General features: G+C 46.9%; 1 protein-coding gene across 4 annotated transcripts; it reads right to left on the bottom strand.

Annotated features, from left to right (window-relative positions):
• Nucleotides 1-489: 489 nt before the first annotated feature.
• Nucleotides 490-15,439, bottom strand: LOC147350705 (uncharacterized). Of its 4 annotated transcripts, XM_086362300.1 has the most exons (8): nucleotides 15,323-15,439; nucleotides 14,452-14,528; nucleotides 11,963-12,133; nucleotides 3,939-4,041; nucleotides 3,256-3,469; nucleotides 2,107-2,205; nucleotides 1,685-1,884; nucleotides 490-1,063 (listed from the first exon to the last, which is right to left on the bottom strand). In XM_086362300.1, exons 6-8 carry the CDS (start codon nucleotides 2,139-2,141, stop codon nucleotides 804-806), a joined length of 495 nt encoding a protein of 164 aa, XP_086218426.1. In that variant the 5' UTR covers nucleotides 2,142-2,205; nucleotides 3,256-3,469; nucleotides 3,939-4,041; nucleotides 11,963-12,133; nucleotides 14,452-14,528; nucleotides 15,323-15,439; the 3' UTR covers nucleotides 490-803. The 4 variants fall into 4 exon arrangements, with proteins under 4 accessions (XP_086218426.1, XP_086218425.1, XP_086218423.1 ...); XM_086362299.1 differs by lacking the exon at nucleotides 3,256-3,469; XM_086362297.1 differs by lacking the exon at nucleotides 11,963-12,133.
• Between the last annotated feature and the right edge of the window lie 709 nt (nucleotides 15,440-16,148).

Below are 16,148 nucleotides of genomic sequence, written 5' to 3'. Positions count from 1 at the left end.
TAGGGTCAAACTTGGTACCACGGAGTGGTAGTCACAGGATTGACAACACTCAAAAACACAGGCAGAGGTTTGGAACTGGGTGAGGGGGGGGGGCGACCAGTTGATATTTGGGTGTATTTATTTGAGGGGCCTGACAGACTGTGACACTGCCATTTCTTAAGAGTTGCAGAAGGTTAATAACCTGTAGTCTTTTTTACATGAATGGAGACTGAGACATGACTTGTCATCGACTATGGTGGGAGGAATCACCTGGCTTGTGAATGAGGCAAGCAGATCAAAGTGTAACACAACTGGGCACAGATTTCTCAAGCCTAGTTCTTCTAAAGCAGAGTTACACCACATGTATGAAACGCTCAAACCAGGACCAGAACTTGCTGCTGGTACAACTCCTGTGTGCCAGTTCAAAATCCATTTCAGGTCCCTCCCTGGTCATTAAGTAACCAATGTGGGCAAAGTCCTAACATTAAAAGTGAAAGGTCTTAAAAACGCTTTTTCCAGAATTCTGTATGTATTAAACTCTGCCACCTAATCTCCTGTTGCCAAAGAGTAGTGTGAATAGCTTATACAAACCTGTGCAAATATTTCTTTTTTGAGTTCTCATGCAGAATTACTCACACCAAGCTACTAAACAAGGACACTTGCTGTACCACATGTTGGAGGGGTTCTCTCTGAGATGGTCTCAAGGGGGAGGGGTGGGCAGGGTGGGCGCTGTCTGTCTGTGCACAGAGGAGAGGTGAGGCTCACAGGAGGAGGCCTGAACCCCCAGCACTCTTCTGTTTTCACGGTGACCGTTAGGTAGTTTCTTATAAATCATGACACCCGCAGACACGACCGCCAGAAACATCATGATTCCACATGGTTACACAACTCGGGCCTGAGGATCTGAGGGTTAGCAAATGCCACTTGACTTGTCTGACCGCCGGTATCACTGTCACACATCCCTTCAAGGAGCGGAACCTCAGAAAACCAGAGAAGATGGCCAGGCAAACTGCCTCAGCAGAGTCCACACAGCATGCTCCCATCTCTCCGAGAGAACGGGCTCCACAGACGTCACCAGACTCGCCTGAGTGAATCAGAAGGAAATTTCAGCATCATCAGGAACACATTTGACAGGGAGTTGCGGGGGGTGGGGGTGGGGGTGGGGGAGGAAGAACCGGGAGACTCGGGTTGACATATATACAGCACTGATACTACACATAAAGTCAACGAGTGAGGACCTAGTGCATAGCACAGGGAAGTCTACTCAGTGCTCTGTGGTGAAGTAAATGGGCAGGAAATCTAAAAGAGAGGGAGATACGTAGATAGATAGATAGATGACTGATTCACTTTGCTGTACAGCAGAAATTGACACAGCAGTGTAAAGCAACTATACGCCAAAAAATGGATGAATGAATTTTTAAAAAAGGAACACACTGGGCACCCTAGAACTTGTAGAAATGAGGAGTCCACACCCAGGGTGCAACACAGCGCTAGGGCTGCCCTAATGTTGGTTCACTGCCAACGGAATGCCTGGACCAAGCCTCTTCTACCCCAGAGATCTCAATGCAGAGGCGGGGAGGCAGCCAGTTGCAGTCTCACCAGAGCTCTGCTCTTGCTCACACAGCCATGCCAAGGCTGAGATCACCGGGAGAACAAGGGACTCACAGTCCACCTCAGGACAACAGACACAGCTGCAGTCACTCACTTCGTGAACATCCTGCTGCAGTTTCCTGTTCACGTCCTCGGACTTGAGGAGGTCCTTCCTGGCCATGTCCAGGTCCTCCTTCAGTCACATGGGCAAAGAGGGCTGCCAGGCGCTCCTCCATCTGGCTCTGCTCCTGCTTGTCTATGACTTCCTGGAGGTCGATCACCTTAGCCAGGTCTTCCTCGTGGCTTAGAGGGTCTCTAAGGGGGAAAGGAAGCCTTAGACAGCCTTGTTTTGAGAGGGAGGGACCACAGCACTTCCGGGCAATCGGTGAGGTCAAAACTGCCTTCTGCTCTCTGGGAGCTCACAAGACCCTCACAGCCACTCAGACCTACATGGTATGTTGGTGAGAGGTCCCGACAGCCCCACACAGACTGGATGGTAAGACAAGAACCAGACAGAGAGTGAGACCAAGGACTTGCCTTTCCATTGGCGCTTGGCATGTTTCCTTGCTCATGATTTACATCAAGCACCCTGTGCATTAGTATCTTTTCCTGGTTATTCTCCTCTTTAAGAATCATCTGCTAAAACCAAAAAGTTGAATTAGAGTAAAGAAATAAGTAAAGACAGCAAAACACCTGGAAAAATTCAAGTCTAAACTGAAAACGCAACATAAAAAGAAAATACATGGTGATACTATCCATCCCGAATACCACCAGGTGATTAGAGTCAGAATTTGTCTTCTGCTGGAAAAAGGGGTACTTAAGAGATCCTGCAACTCTGAGCCACAAGTCTAGTTTACTAGTCATTAAAATAACCCAGGTGGGCAGGTCCTCAATCAGAACGATAAATAACATCTGATGCCCACCACTACAGCTTTCATTCTTTTTTAAAATGAAAGGATTCAAATGACAAACCCTTCACGGAAATTACACAATGAGTGATCAAACTTACCTCTTTATGTGTGGCACCTAATTCTTCTTCTAACAAACTACACCTTTCGAGTGCTACTCGTAATCACGCTCTCAACTCAAACAAAAGGGGCCAAGTCACTGTGTGTTGATGTGTGTATATACATTAGTACACTTCTTAGTGTATACTCACCCTAATACATAGATACTGTCACAGAATACCTTTAATGTCTCTCATTGATCTTAACGTCAAGTAAATCTGCTTGTTAACAGCTTTAAATTCTAAATTTGAGAGAACAAAATGTTATCCTAAATTAATTCTATTACCCAGTTTTTAACTGCAAGTTGATATACAGAATGTAATAAATCTGGAGACATTTATGCCAACTAACACTTTTTAACTGGGGGTTTCCCAGGTGGCTCAGTGGTAAAGAATCCACTTGCCAATACAAGAGGGTAGGTTCGATCCCTGGGTTGGGAAGACTGCCTGGAGTGGAAGATGGACACCCACTCTAGTATTCACGCCTGGGAAGCCCCATGAAGAGAGGAGCGTGGTGGGCTACAGTCCACAGTGTCACAAAGATTTGGACATGACTGAGCATGTACACAGGCAACGCTTTTTAACTATATAAAACTCTGACTTCTTACAGAAAAAATATATATACAAGAATTCAAGAAGCTCAAAAGTCAAGTAGTTACATAAATACATGCATCATCCACCTAACAAGACAGCAAGTGTACAAATCCAGGACGACTGGGTGGCTGGTACCCTCTCGTCCAGGGTCTTGTGGTGCTCAAACAGCAATTTCAGTGCGCTGAGCACCTCCACGTCGCTGGTCATGCCGGCTAGGGACTGCGCCTGCTGCTTGCCCACCGTCATCTGGAGGGATGACACATACCAGGAAACCAGGCACTCCAGGTGCTCCAGTAGCAGCTGCAGGGCAGGGCCAAAGGAGCACCTTCAACCTCATGCTTGATTCAGGCCCAATAACTCCTCTCAGACTCACCCTATAGCGGAAAACATGCTAAGGCACATCGGAATCCCGCCAGTTCAGGCTAAAGTTAGAGTGGACTTTCCCAGGGGCCCAGTAGTCAAGACTCCACACTTCTGCAGGGGTCATTGGTTTTAATCCCTGATCGGGGAACTAAGATCCCACACAAAGTGTAACATGGACAAAAATGTAAGTTAAGAGAACTCCCCCCTCAAATGTTCTAAAATTACATTAGCTCTCATCATAAATTTGAAGCAAGGTATGAGAACCCCGAACTGATCCACCCTGGTTTGCTCAGTGGGAAGGTGTGAAAAATGACTTGGAAATCAGACAGAGTTTAAAGACAGCACACGGAGGCCAGCGGTGACCCCCGCGGGGCAAATGTCAACACGTGAGAATCCCCCTACTGACCCTGGTATTGCTTCTTTCCACTCTAAGCTCAGTGATTTCTTCTTATTCTTTCAAGAAGCTGCTCCATGCATATTTTTAGTTCTTCAGTAGGAGTTGGAATCTCCTAGAAAACAGTTAAATGAGAAACTAAATGCAAACATAAATTAAAAAGAGAGAGAGACTGTGAAGACTGACGCTGTCAAGTCTCTCCAGGCTCCACACAAAGGATTTCCTTGCCCCTCCAGAGAAGAGGGGGTCCACTGACCACACGAGCACACAGACCACCACAACTCAGACCAGCCTTCGGCCTCCACCTCAACCTGGCAGGCATGTGGCAGGGGAGAACGTAGAATCCAAGCCTACCTTCTCAAGACCCAGGGGCATCTGAGAAGCTTTCCAAAATATAAACCTAACAACAAAGTGGATAAAGAGATTCTTAAATGACACACAGACCAATGACCTAGAGCCACTGGGGAGAGTGAAGAATAAAGGGAAGGTCTACAAGGCCACCAAGCTTTGGAGTGTTCCTCTGGGAGAAAGGTGGATGACACCTCAGGGCCATCTGTTAGCCTGACTCCACTGAAGCCACCCAGTCATTCAATCAAGTGGTTAAAATGTTAAATTTATGTTATATGTATTTTACCACAATTTGCGTGCACATGGGGCCCTCCACATGGTGAACTTTCTCAAACTGAACCACATGGAATCTTTCGTTCTTCTATTTTTCTTTGCAGAAATAAAAAAATCCTGGGCTACATATCCCCTACTACATACTGAGTGTCCAGCACCCAGAACAATGCCCAGCACTTGTAAGAGGCATGTAGTAGACATGTGTAGCTATGAGGGTGTATGTCACACATGTAAGCAGTAGGTACCTGACATTAAAATACTGGACACACTGGTCTGTGCTTTGTAAGATGGGAGACATTAACGGGCTTAGCCTTTCTGCTTCAAGGACTGACTCTCTAGCTCGATCCTCATGCCCCAGAGACTCCTCCAGCCAGTGTATCCTTTCTTTGGAAGAAGGGAGACGTTAAGGGGCTTAGCCTTTCTGCTTCAAGGACTGACTTTATAGCTTAGTCCACGTGCCCCAGTGACTCCTCCATGCAGTGTTTCCCTTCTTGTGGGGCCCCCACCTGTCCTCCACGTGGCACCTGCACAACCTCTTACAAGGTAATCCTGCTGGGGTCGATCGTGCCCACTAAGGCCAAAGCGCCCTGGCCGGCAGGGCCCACAACTATGCTAACAAAATGAAACACAACCCCAAAACTTCACTGGGTGAGGCCCAATCTGATGGGCCCAGCCCCTGGCTGCTCTCACCTCAGGCCACTCTGCTTCCAGGACTTGGGCCGAGGCCAAGTTCTTCCTGGTCTTGGTCTTTGCCTTGGGGTTGCAACACTGAAAAAGTGCCCACAGGCGGGCCCTTTGGTTACACTCTCTTGCGGATGGGGGCAGCCCCCGACTTCAGGACCTGCCGAGAGGGGGGGGGGAACCTATGGGGCAGCCCAGGCTTCCAGACCGAGATGCTGGAAAGCTCCTCCCTGGGGTGGTGGTGGAAGGTAGGTGAAGGCTGCTGAGACTGAGCTTACAAGGACACTGCCCCCTCCCCAGCCTCAAGTCCCTCAGGCCCTAAGTGAACAGACAGCTCTGTCCCCACTGGACGTGTGTGTCAGAGGAAACTCTGGAGAAGGCAGCATCACTCAGAACCTCTAGGGTTTTCCAAACATAATGTCCAACATGCAACCAAAGAAGCAAAAAAGGGTGTAACAACAAACAAGACCAAGAGAAAAAGAGCTGAACCAGATCCAGAGGTATCAGATGTATATCAGCATATCAGAAGTGTGCTAGAGGTATCAGATGCAAATGTCACCTGTTCAAAAATATACTTGACAAAAGGAAAAATTTCTGAGAATCAAAACCGACTCTCGAACTTTACAATAACAGTGACTGAATTTAAGAACTCAGTCTCTGGGCTTAACACCAAATTGGACGTAGTTGAAGAGAGGATCAGTGAACTGAAGGACTGGTCGAGTAAAAAATATATATAAGAGAGAGAAAAAAAGGATAGACTATATTGAAGGAGTCTGTTGTTAAACTATGTTGTTAAAAAGTATAAATGGGGACCCTCATGGTGGAGAAAAGACAGAAAGGGGAATAAGAAATGCCTCCAGGGGTTGAAACTAGAGAGCCTCTTGATGAAAGTGAAAGGGGAGAGTGAAAAAGCTGGCATAAAACTCAACATTCAAAAAATGAAGATCATGGCATCCGGCCCCATCACTTCATGGCAAATAAATGGAGAAACAATGGAAACAGTGACAGACTTTATTTTCTTGGGCTCCAAAATTACTGCAGATGGTGAAATTAAAAGATGCTTGCTTCTTGGAAGGAAACCTATGACAAACCTAGACAGCATATTAAAAAGCAGAGACATTACTTTGCCGACAAAGGTTCACTGAGTCAAAGCTATGATTTTTCCAGTAGTCATGTATGGATGTAAGAGTTGCCCCATGAAGAAGGCTGAATGCCAAAGAATCGATGCTTCTGAACTGGGGAGTTGGAGAAGACTCTTGAGAGCCCCTTGGACTGCCAGGAGATCCAACAAGCCAATCCTAAAGCAAATCAGACCTGAATATTCACTGCAAAGACTGATGCCGAAGCTCCAATATTTTGGCCACCTGATGCAAAGAACTGACTCATTGGAAAAGAACCTGATGCTGGGGAAGACTGAGGGCAGGAGGAGAAGGGGACAACAGAGGATGAGATGGTTGGATGGCATCACCAACTTGATGGTCATGAGTCTGAGCAAGCTCCGGAGTTGGTGATGGACAGGGAAGCCTCGTGTGCTGCAGTCCATGGGGTTGCAACGGGGCAGATACTGAGCGACTGAACTGGCTGACAGGGACAGTGGTAAGAGTTGGTTCAAGAATCAGACCACTGACTCAAAAATGATAACCACCCATTGGTTTCAGCAGCTCTGTGGGTGCCTAAGGCTAGAAGAACATGTTCAAGCACTCAGAGGAAAAATGGTGTGGCTTTTAATGGCACAGCAACACTGAGAGCTGACTTTTCAAGAACAAGGAAGTCAGAAAATAATGGACTGGCATCTGTAAAATGCTGAAAAACAAATAACCACCAACCTGGAATTCTATACCCAAGAAAAACACTCTTTGAAAATGAAAGCAAAATAAAGACTTTTAGGGCAAGTGGAAATGAGACAACTCATCACCCACACACATGCACTAAAAGAATATTCAGGCAGTGCTTTGGGAAAAAGAAAAGTAGTCTCTGATGGAAATATAAAAAACAAGTAGAGACCAACAATGAGGTAACTGTGAGGGTAAATACTAACTTTACAAAACAATGATGTTAACGCCAAATATACATCTAACAGTTTAAAGTGTAACAGTGACAAGGAGGAAACAGTCGTGTCAGGGAGGCAGTAAAAGTACTAAGTTAGACTTGAATGTAAAACACACGCTGTGTCTCTGAATGTGCACCCAACAACCTGACAGAGGAGCACAGAACTAGAGAAACACTTCAAACTTCTAAAAGAAGGCAAGAGCAAAGAACACAGACTAGGTGGGACAAACAGAAAACACACAGCAACATGGTGTCTACACACTGAATATCAACATTATAAACACAGCAAACACTCTCATTAAAAGATAAAGTGTCAAACTGATTCCAATGAAAACTGTACACTATTCACAGAGCTACATGTTAAGATGGAATATCTTTTAGACAGGTGAACCTAAAAGATACCCAGGCCAACAAGGACAGAAAACCGATGTGGCAATATCACTGTCAGATAGTCTCTAAAAAAGAAGCATTTCTAGCAATAAAAAGGAGCATCTCATACTGATACAAGTTCAATCTAGCAAGAAGATGAGGATTCTAAACTTGAATGTACCTAATGACATAACTTCAAAATATCAATACATAAAAACCAATAGAAATAGAAAAGGAGTAACAGCCAAGTTCATAATCCCAGTGGGAGACGTTAAAGACACATCTCTCGTGGAACTGGGCCCTGGTATGTAGTCACCTGCAGCCATGAAGTACCTGAAATGCGGCTGGCTCTACAATCAGATGCGCTGCAAGCATGAAACTCACACTGGATTTTAAAGACTTAGCATGAAAAAAAGAACGTGAACTATTTCATTAGGTTTTATCATGTTGATTACACACTGAAATGATAATATTTGGGGTGTGTTAAAATAAAATATATTACAGGTAATTTCACCTACTTCTGCTTTTATTCAACGTGGCTACCGGAATCTGAATTACATGAGTGACAAGCCTGATCTGACTGATACACATGGAACACTGCATTCCCACTGATACATATTCAAGAGCCCAAGGAACATATAACAGAAAGAATATGTATTGAGCCATTAGGAAAGCTTGAATTATTTCAAAGGACTGAAATAATGCAGAGGATACTTAGGGATTGCAATGGGCTGACAGTTTATGGGCCCTCAAACTTCACCCAGCACGTGGTGATGATCCGAGGAGGCAGGCACCCTGCGAAGGGTCAGGCCAGGAGGGAATGGGCTCCTGTGCTGTGAGGACAGGGAGAAGCAGGAGGCAGTCTAGGAACCAGGAAACAGGCCTCACCAGATGTGGCACCTGCTGGTGATCTTGGGACTCCCCAGCCTCAAGACTACAAGAAACAACTTTCTGTTGTTTATCAGCTAGTCTACGGGATTTATAACAGTAACCCCAAAAGCCTACAATGGGGCTCTTCATGGAATTAAGCTAGAAATCAAAAAAGGGTCACTGGAAAAAGCTCCCCAAACATTGCGAAGTTAAATGACACACTGCTTGAAGAATTTCATGAATAATAATTTTAAAAAACACAATGAAAATTAGAAAATACTTTTCCATAAAAGATAATGAAAATCTGGCTTATTCAAACCTGTGGGACACAGCGACTGTGTTTAGAGGCTAACTTAAAGTCTTAAACACATACACTGGAAAAAAAGGAAGGCTAAAAATCAATTAAGCCTCTCTCCCAAGAAACCAGGAAAAAAACATAGCAAACGAAACACAAGGTAGATGGGGGAAAAAAAAAAAAGGAGCAGAAAACAAGCAAACAGAAAGCAAATATGAAGTTTTTTAAAAACAGAGCCAAAAGTTTGCTCTTTGAAAGAACTGATAAACCCCTAGAGAGACTTATTAAGACAAAGAGACAAAGCTCAAATCACCAGCATCAGGGGTTTTTAAAAGGGGAGACAACACATCTTGCAGATAAGAAAGATACTATGAACCACAGTTCACTTACTAACTGGAGAGTCTGCTCGCCTCAATAACTTTCTAGCAGGAGCGAAATGCTTTACTGAAATAGACCCAAGAAGACATACAAAATCAGAAAATTTTATTTGCATGAAAAAAATTACATCTGAAATTAAAAGCCTCCCCACAATAAAACCAACTGGTTTTGCCAATCAATTCTTCCAAAATTCTAGGGAAGAAAACAGTAATCTCACAGGAATTCTTGCAGTAAACAAGGAACACTCTCCAACCTTGTTTTATAAGACTAGCATAACCTTGATACTAAATCCAACCAGGAAGAAGTACAAGAAAGTAAAATTACAGACTCTGAGTATAGATGAAATAACCCTAAATAAAACACTAAGAAATAAAGTCCAACTGAAAGAGAATACATTGAGATCAGGTTGGGGTCGTTTTAGAATCACAAAAATTTTTTAAAGTTAAATCACATAAAAGAAAAATAATCACATAAAAGAAAAATTACCTGTTTCAAAATCTGCAGAAAATAAACAAGAAAATGTAATGTAATAATTTTAGTTCACAACTAAGAAAAAACTCTTAGTAAACTAACAGAGAAGAATTTACATATTTTGATTAAACTATCTACAAAAAAGCTAATATCATGTGTGATGGTGAAATACTGAAAGCTTTTCCTCTGATAATGTGAAAGAGACAAGGATACTTATTCTTACTACTTCTGTTCACCAATGTACTCAGGACTGGAGATCCTAGTCCATACAATAAGGCAAGAAAAAGTAAAGGGTTATCACAGTTTCAAAGGGGAAAAAAGAACTGATTTGCAGACATAATTGTGTGTACATAAATAAATACAATTAGAATGATTTGAAATATATGGATTTACCAAGTGAATATAGAAAAGTAAATTCTGTATCTATTAGGAATTTATAATGGCACTGAAAATATCAAGATATCTAATCAAACATGTGCAAGACATACGGCAAACTATAAACTTCTAAGATAAATTAAAGAAGATCTTAAAAAATGGAGAGCTATCTATATTGTGTTCACGGATTATAAGAACAACATAAAAGACACACACACACACAGAGTTAACCGTGTGAGGTGATGCGTATGTAAGGCAATCATTCCATGATATCTATGGGCATCAAGTCATCGCAATGTAGACTTGAAATACACACAAACTGTATCTGTCAATGACTCCTTAGTGAAGCTGGGGGTCTAAAATCAGGGCCTGGCACCTGGTAGCTGGCAGGTGTGGGAACCCAGGTTCACATGCAGGCTGTACACACTCTTAATCACAGGTGAGACCTGAAGCAACCCAGCAACTCTCTATTTTTCTTTTTCTGTTTTGCTCTGTTCCCCTTGCCATTTGTGTTTAACAGATTCCCAGTATCGAGTGAGCAGTGTCAATGCAGCAATAACGTTTCCCCATCTAAGGCAGGAGCATGTAACACCAACAGACTTCCCATCACCCCGAGATAACTGGAGTGCCCCATCACAACAGAAAGCAAAGAAACACGACAGTCCCCGAGAGAGAGCTGCCCCACGGCAGGGGGAACTAGGTCCACCAGACGTCCCAAGGGGACCCCCAGGGGTTTGGAGCCCAGGCTGGGCCCCTCAGCTTGAGGCCACACTTGCCTTTCCACCATTCTGGGGGTCCTGGCAGAAGAAAGCCAGGCCAAGGAAGGGGCATGGTGTGGCCGGCCCGTGGGACTCAGGGCAGGACTGACTTGGGTCTGTGCTGGGCTCCATGTCCAAGTCACCACCCTTGGAGTGTACAAAGCTCTTGGGATCATTGTAGGTTTTTGGCAAAAAGCAATGGAGCTGAAGTCACTTATGATGGTTTTTTTAAAAAAAAAATCCTCACTGAGGATTCCCTCAGTGCCAGCCTCGGCCCCTAGTGAGATGCAGACTCCTTGTCATCCATGGCTCTGCCCGCAGCCTGCCATGGCAAGGGGAGGCTACCGGACACTGGGTGCCACATGGGGTTCTTCCCCCACTTTGAGTGAAGGGCTGCACCCCCCCCCCAGGATGAACCCGGATCAACCCTCCACCTCTGATGCTGAGGCGCCCATGCCTCCCACGACCGGAGGATCCAGCCTCTCCCGGGGTCTCCGTGTCACTGCACAAGCCTTCTCCATGCGGCCCCAGCAGGCAGGGTGAGCCCTGTGTGGAGCCTCCCAGCTCGCTGGCCTCACTGCCCGCATCAGGGCCTTGTATGTCCACTGAATGAGTGGATGAGGGCCCCTCACAATGACGGTGATGGTGACGAGGAGGAGGAAGTGAAGCGGGCTGAGATCCAAATGTCAGTCCCTGATTCAGCCATCTGTGTGTATGAACTCATTTAACCTCATGACAAGATTGTGTGTTGGGGTTGGGGGGTAGGGGGTGGGTCCTGCCACTGTTCTCACCTTGGAGCCAGCAAGTTCACTCTCAGTGTCCAGGGGTGGCTGCAGCCACTGGCCACAGACTGGACAGCTTTAACACAAATTCATCCCCCCTCCCCCCAGTTCTGGAGTCAGAAACCTGTGATCAAGGTGTGGGCAGGGCTGAGCTCCCTCCAGAGGCTCCAGCGGAGGGTCCCTCTGGCCTGGTCCAGTCCTTGGGGGACGCCAGGCCACCCTGGGCTTCTGGCCACATCACCCCGACCTGTGCGTCCATCTGCACAAACCTTCTCCCCTGGGTGGCTCTGTGCCTCAGATCACCCCCTTTTCTTCCAAGGACATCTGTCGTTGGATTTAGGGTCCACATGCATCCCGGGTGATCTGGTGCAGAGGTCAGGAACTTACTTCCATCTGCCGAGACCTTTCATCGGAATAAGGCCACCTCTGGAGGCTGCAGAAGGATGGATGGCTTTCGGAGCCACTACTCAGCCCACCATACTTGTCATGAAGCCACAGGGCAGAGCCTCACTGGGCTTGGTGAAGGGAGCTTCGAAGAAGCAGGGCTCAGTCCTGGGGCTGCCTCAAGAAAACAGTTAGGATCAGGACACTCGGGCACAGAGACCAGATGGGCAGGGCTCGGAGGTGTGCTGGTGGGCGTGGGGCTCACCTGCAGGGAGCCCGGAGCCTGATATGACGGCCCAGGGCTGGGGGACACAGTGCATGGTTGGGAATGGACACATCCCAGCGCAGACAAGGGGAGGCAGGCCCGGGGGCTCAGGCCAGGGGAGCCCAGATCTTCCTGCTGCCCTCAAGGGGCAGGTCAGATGGGCACAGGAGGGAGCTGTGGCTTCAGCGACCTGGGTCGGAGTCCTGGTCTGCTGCTGTGTTGTCTCTGGTGAGTGACTCAGCCTCTCTGAGCCCACCGGAGAAGTGCTCGCTGGTGCCCGGGAAACAACGCATGCATTTTGGAACTGGGAGAAGAATCCTCGTCACTTATTGGTACAGCTCAATCTTTTCTGGAGGCCATAACCAATGTCTTTATGTTTGATGTTCATTTCAAAGTCAGAAGTTTTTAAAAAGATATGTGTGGCAAAGGATTTAATTGGACTTGGAAAGGCTCTTCTTTCTCCTTCATGAGCATGGCCATTTCATTATCATATGAGCAATAATGATATATGACTGAATATTCACATCACCAGTGAGAATTTCCCGAGTGCCAGACTCCAAGTTAAGTACTTTAGGATAACCCAGTTATGTAATGACTTGTTTCCCAGGTGGTTCAGCAGAAAAGAACCCGACAGCCAATGTAGGAGATGCAGGAGACCTGGGTTCAATTCCTGGGTTGGGAAGATCCCCTGGAGGAGGAAATGGCAACCCATTTCAGTATTCTTGCCTGAAAAATTCCACAGAGAGAGGATCTTAGGGGCTACAGGGCTGCAAGAGTTTGACACGTATGAGCCACTGAACATGCACACAGTCGTGTAAATACTGTTGTTATCTCTGACAAATGGTGAAGCTTCGGTGTTGTTGATTAGTCATCAGATTTTGTCCGATTCTTTGTGACCCCACGGAGTATACACTCCATGGAATTCTCTAGGCCAGAATACTGGAGTGGGTGGTGTTTCCCTTCTCCAGGGGATTTTTCTGACTCCCCACATATTGTAAGACTAAACTTGAGAATTCGTGTTTTTATTTCATTTCAAATAGCCTTTGGGAATCTGAAAGGACAGTGTAGGTACTTTCAAGATGTCTTCTGCAAAACAAAGCCCTTTCGGCAAATGTGGTCATTATATCCAGGTAGGTGTTGCTGTTGTAAGTGTCACATATCAGCCAGAGGCAAATTCTGAGCTCTTCCTCTGGCAGAAACAAATTGACAAAATAAGGCAAGAAAGAGAGCTGGGAAAACAAACCAGATCAACAAGTGGAAAAGCGTTCCTCATGAGACAAAGCTAGAGAAAAACCCAACATCCTTGTGGTCCAAAAACCCTCTCAGAAATGAATGTTCCATAGGGAAGACACGAAACATGTCAAGTTCCAAGGAGAGGCAATGCCCATGGCCAGTGTAGCTTAGAGACGGCCTGACCACTCGATGAAGACACACACCAACGTAAACCCTTTGCAGACAGCAGTGACGGTCATCACCATAGTAAGTGTTTAGTCTGGGGACAACCTGCCCTGGGCTCCAATAAGCGAGCAAACCTGGTTCTCTTCCTCTGCCCCCACACCATTCACTCATAATGGCAGCTCAGGTGCTTTCGTGCCCTGCCTGCCTGTCTGGCTCATCCATGAGCTTTGACCACCTCCAGGAAAGGACTCTGCCTTCTCTTCTCTATGCACCATGAATCTGCACACAGTGGGCCTTCAGAACCTCAGGAGACTCACCCCACCCCCACTATAGCCAGACCCTCCCCAGGCATTAAAACAGCTGTGGAGTCACTTTGGCCCAAGTCCTACTTACGGATCCCTGGAGCCCACTACAGCCTCTACAGCATGATTAATCAGGCCCTTTACACACAGATTCCTGCCTGTCAGATCTGAGCTTTGGATTCATGGTCAGCTCTGTCCCTCCGTGGCAGCCAGGTGGGTCACAATGCAGACAAAGGAGCTCAGGAGCTGAGTGTCAAAGGAAGCATTGAAAGGACAGTGATGGATGCAATCTGTTGCAAACTGAAGGAGGGTCCCTGCATGTCTCAGAAACGGCCTCTGGTGTGCAGGTGTTGAGAAAGGCCCCCACAGTGCAAAGGAAAGAGGGGTACTCGGGGGCAAAGGCACTTGGCCTCTCCAGTAGCAGCTCCAGGTGGTAGCTCGTGAACAGTGGACAGCCAATGTGGTCACATGAGCGTGACGCTTATTCCCTCACAAAGAAAGAGAAAGGGGGCAGGGTGTGGGAGTACCTGGAGGATGTGGTGGGTTGGATGGAGGGACGTATCCTTCCTCTCTCCAGTGAAAATCGCTTTTTTGAGTCTCAGAGCTGCAAGAAGGCAGTTACCAAGTTAGGTCCCCACACTATCCGGTGTGGGCTGGGTGTCTTAGCCCCCATCACATGGACAAGCCACACCATATGGCTTCCCTGAGTTCTAACAGCAGGATCTGGGGGTTTTGTTTAGGTACACACTTCCTTGCTCTAGCTGTGTTACCCCCTTCTTTGAGCCCCAGTTTTGTCCTGTAGAAAAAGGACATCGATTGCTACCTTAGCAGGTTGCTACCTTAATCCCATGAAGACTAATTAGGGTGATACTACAATGAATAGCTGGCCTTAAGAGATACTGGGCTTCCCTGACAGCTCAGCTGGTAAAGGATTCTCCTGCCATGCAGGAGACCCCGGTTTGGTTCCTGGGTCGGGAATGCTGATCCGCTACAGAAGGGACAGACTACCCACTGCAGTATTCTTGGGCTTCTCTTGTGGCTCAGCTGGTAAAGAATCTGCCCACAATGCGGGAAACCTGGGTTCAATCCCTGGACTGGGAAGATCCCCTGGAGAAGGGAAAGGCTACCCACTCCAGTATTCTGGCCTGGAGAATTCCATGGACTGTATAGCCCACAGGGTTGCCAAGAGGTGGACACGACTGAGGGACTTTCACTTCACTTTCAAGAGATATGACCTGAATCCAGATTAAACTGGAGTCTCCCAGTGTCATCTAGCATTTCTTCCCTGAAGCCAGCCAAAACCCACACAGGTGCATTTCCAGGGTCTTCACGTAGCCAGCTGGACAGAAAACCCAGCGTAGTCCAAACAAGCTGACAGTCAAGCAGGAGAGGACTCACGGGCAGACGGCTTCCCTCCGGTCTCAGGTGGAGCTCCGGGACCACAGCAGGAACTGGCGCTCTCAACCCCTGGGCTCAGCAGCACCCTCCTTATCAGGCCAGCGGCTCTGCCCTAACGGGCGCAAGAAGGTCACCAACTGCCCCAGGTGAACTCACGCCCCCTCCCACTGCTGCAGCCTGACCTCACAGGGCCCCACCCCTTCCGGCAGAGCCAGCCCTCCTCTTCCTTTGAATCCCCCTTGAGGCCTGGTCCTGGGTCCCGATTGGTCAGTGCCAATCATGGTGGCCAGGGATGGAGCACACTGATTGGCCAGGTCCAGGTCATGTGACCATACTCTCCAAGACACGTGTGAGCTGCTCACGCTCTGGCAGGGATGGAGAGAGTGCAATGCCCCCAGAGCAGGGCTGAGAGTCCGGTCACTCTGTCCGTGTGCTCAGTGTCCTGGGACATGCCTGCACATCATCTCTACACACCACTTTGTCTCCTCTGCAGACCAAATATTCATGACATACCTTTTCCCTTCCCAAGCGCTGTTTCACGCACTGACATTCAAGGGAGCATGACCTCCTTTTGGAAGGTAGGTTTGGAGATCCTCTCTTAAACTCTGGGCTTGTTCCTTGTATCATGTTAGAATAGTTGATTCAGTCTAAAAACCCTCACTGAGCACCACCATATGCTGCTTTGCCTATTCAGGATTCTTAGCTGTTCTGAGTAGAGGGGCATGGCCTAGGGGCCTCCCAAAGGGAATGAATTTTTTCCAAGGAAGTACCTGAGAGGCTGAATCACTGAATCACTTTGCTGTAAACCTTAAACAAATTATTGTAA

Source organism: Bos grunniens, chromosome 20 (genome assembly GCF_055505025.1).
Source record: "Bos grunniens cultivar Pamir isolate PY7600 chromosome 20, Bosgru_T2T1.0, whole genome shotgun sequence".
Taxonomy (NCBI): domain Eukaryota; kingdom Metazoa; phylum Chordata; class Mammalia; order Artiodactyla; family Bovidae; genus Bos; species Bos grunniens.
This window is presented reverse-complemented; position numbering and strand designations above follow the sequence as displayed.